General features: G+C 39.9%; 1 protein-coding gene across 1 annotated transcript; it reads right to left on the bottom strand.

Annotated features, from left to right (window-relative positions):
• On the bottom strand, positions 1 to 609 carry LOC145986905 (uncharacterized). The gene has a single exon (XM_083121372.1). The coding sequence runs from the start codon at positions 607 to 609 to the stop codon at positions 1 to 3; it is 609 nt and encodes a 202-aa protein (XP_082977498.1).
• Positions 610 to 2977: the final 2368 nt, after the last annotated feature.

Here is a 2977-nt window from a genome sequence, read left to right as displayed (position 1 = left end):
TCATTCCGTACTGCTGTCAACCTCGTCACTTGATTCAAGTTCTACGGAATCCGTGTCTTGCAAATTTATAATGACCTTCTCGATGACATCATCTCTGACTATTTCATGCTGGAAGTCATCTTCTTCATCTTCTTGTATTTTTTCTGCGTGAGCCACACAATCTGCCCACTCGGAAACACCTATTCTGTCTATTGCTTCGTGAGTCAGTTTCTGTACGTCGGCAATTTTGAAAGTCTTGTTCTTGTCAGCTACATACCCCTTCACCTGGGCCCAAATCATTTCAATCGGGTTGTACTGACATTGATAAGGTGGGAGACGAACAACTCTGTGACCATATTCTCTTGCTATTATATCGATTTCGTAACTTTTGTGAGTTGGTGTATGATGTTTCGCCAACTGCAACAATTCTGCTCGGGTTTGCGTGCTTGTGTGGGAAATGTTCTTGTTACAGAGCCATGCCATAATATCCACCTTCGTTGTCTTTGAACAAGGCGTTTTATCCACTTGCAAGGAATGTATGCTCGCGTTGTCCATTACAATCACGGATTCGGGAGTGAGAAACGGTAACAACTGCTCGCAAAACCACTTTCGAAACATGGCAGACGTCATTTCTGAATGATAGTCAGTACTGTTTGTTTTGGAGCGGAAAACCAATTTACTTTGGGGCACAAAGCCTGTAGCAGCTGAACCAGCATGACACACTATAAGACGAGCACCTTTTCCTAATGGCACCTTTAACCCACCAGAACCATCACTCATTCTCCAGCAGCTCGTGTTCGTGTGATTCTGGTTGACCCAGGTTTCATCTAAATAGTATATATTTGCAGTACCAGCTTTCCTGATTTCGTGCATGGTTCTGAGGAAGATCACTCTCGCAGCTACAACATCACCCCTCTCCATTAAAAATTTCCTCCCGTCGTTGCCTTTCCTATATCTGAACCCCATGTTTTTCAAAATTTTTAACACTGACCACGTACTGGCTGCAAACCCGATAGCTTCCTTCAATTTAGCCCTAAGTTTCACTGCAGTAGGAAATTCGCCATTTGCGTACATATCAAATATAATATTATGCAATATCCCTTTATCAAAATCGTCCAAGTGCGTAACATTCTTTCGCCGATTACGACGTTTGCCAGGCGAGCGAAAAGAAACTGAACCTGTATCACCGATCGACGACCTGGCTTCCTTCGCAATCATCTGAACTGTAAGCCTATCCCACATGCAGCCGCTGTACGCTCCTGACATTTGGCAGCACTGCTCCCTGATGAACACGAGGCACTGTCTGCACTGCGAGATTCACTTTGGAAGAACTGATACACTTTGTGCACCATATCTCGTGCTTGTTTGTGTAGAATACGACGCTTAGGTGTTTCTGTAGCCATCTTGCACACGTATATTGACAAATTTTTGTGATCACACTGAAGAAACACGAACAGTCACAACGAAAACCAAACCGATTCTTGCCGCTCGTAAAACAAAAGAACGACATCGCGCGTTTTGCACGGCAGTCTCCACCACCTCCTTTTGCTACTGCGCATCGAGGCTTGTTCAAGGTCAGCCGCTTTCATATGGCTCGTCGACTCTAACAACCTGGGACCTGTAGCCAGCCTCCGAGATGATAAACCACTTTCATTCAGTCTTCTACGAACTGTTCGTGGAGAAACCACAGCTCTATGAACATTTCTCAAATGCCGAGCCACAATATTTGAAGTCGTACGATGGTCTCTTAAGACTATGATATGCATGATAGATACCAGTTACATCATACTGTCTGAGAGCTTCATGGATAGTACTTTGTGCTATATTTAGCACCCTAGCAATATAGCGCACACTATGACTATCATCACAAAGAGCTACTGCTTTTACTACCTCTTCACGTCTCATTTTTAAGCTATCAAACTTACAATACACTTGCAAGAAAAACGCCAGCAATGACAATGTCAATAATGTCTGTTACTATGGTTACTATGAACCAAAATTCATGCCCCTCTAGACATTAAACAAAATAACATAACAGGAATTGAAAATCAATAAATTAAAACAAAATTGCATCAAATTGATTTTAAGCCTACTAGGTGTTCCAAATAAGTAAATAAGAGTAAATAAATAAAAAAATAGATAAATAATAAACGGAAAAACTATGGAAAATGTTAAAAAAAAACGGACACCTTAATATTTGCAATTCAGATGTCAAATATTAAGGTGTCAGTTTTTTTTTGTCCAGCAGTATAGATCAACCTCAGACCCAAGACCTCACACATTTTTTTACTAGCCAAACAACGTAACCTTTATTATTTCCACGACATATTTTTTGTGATGTGTTGTCTTGTAAAAAATGTCTTCATGCTTTAACAACTTGTAACTTCCAAACAGACTGCCACACAAAGTTGAAAACTTGTAAGGATACTATTTTTTTTTCAAGGTCTACAAATTTATGGTTCCCCCTTAACAGGAAGTCATTTTTTTTTAACTTCAGAAAAGGGTGAGTCCTGAATTTTATGAAGGTGCCAATGGAGTTTGAAAGCATTTGTCACTGGTCATCTATAATCTTGATCGTCAACCCTGTACATCGTTTCACAGGTACAGTGTTGTGCAGGATAGTGGGTGGTTGGATGTTGTGTAAAATCTGGATGATGGAGTTTCCTTCATTTGTGTAAACATATCATTCCACAGCAGTGTGATTTGGCAAAATTTTCATAGAGGATCCAGTGTCTATGTCTGTCATTGCACACAGCTCAATATTGAAGATTGAAAATTTTATTTCTTAATTTGTTGGGGTCGGCTCAACATTATCTGAATGTTTCGTCCATCCATCAATCTTCCAACTACTGCAGTGGCACAGACATTTGCATCCACCATCGTGTATTTCCATATATGATTTTTATAGTTGGTAGCAAGAAGGAATCCAGTTTTTTTTCCAATTTTGAAAGTTTTTCTTTTTCTTTTTTCAAAATATATTTCCATTATATAATGATTC

This window comes from Lepisma saccharinum, chromosome 4, assembly GCF_977018435.1.
Source record: "Lepisma saccharinum chromosome 4, izLepSacc3.1, whole genome shotgun sequence".
Classification (NCBI taxonomy): Eukaryota; Metazoa; Arthropoda; class Insecta; order Zygentoma; family Lepismatidae; genus Lepisma; species Lepisma saccharinum.
Note: the sequence above shows the minus strand (reverse complement) of the source record. Positions and strands in the feature narration are given on the sequence as shown.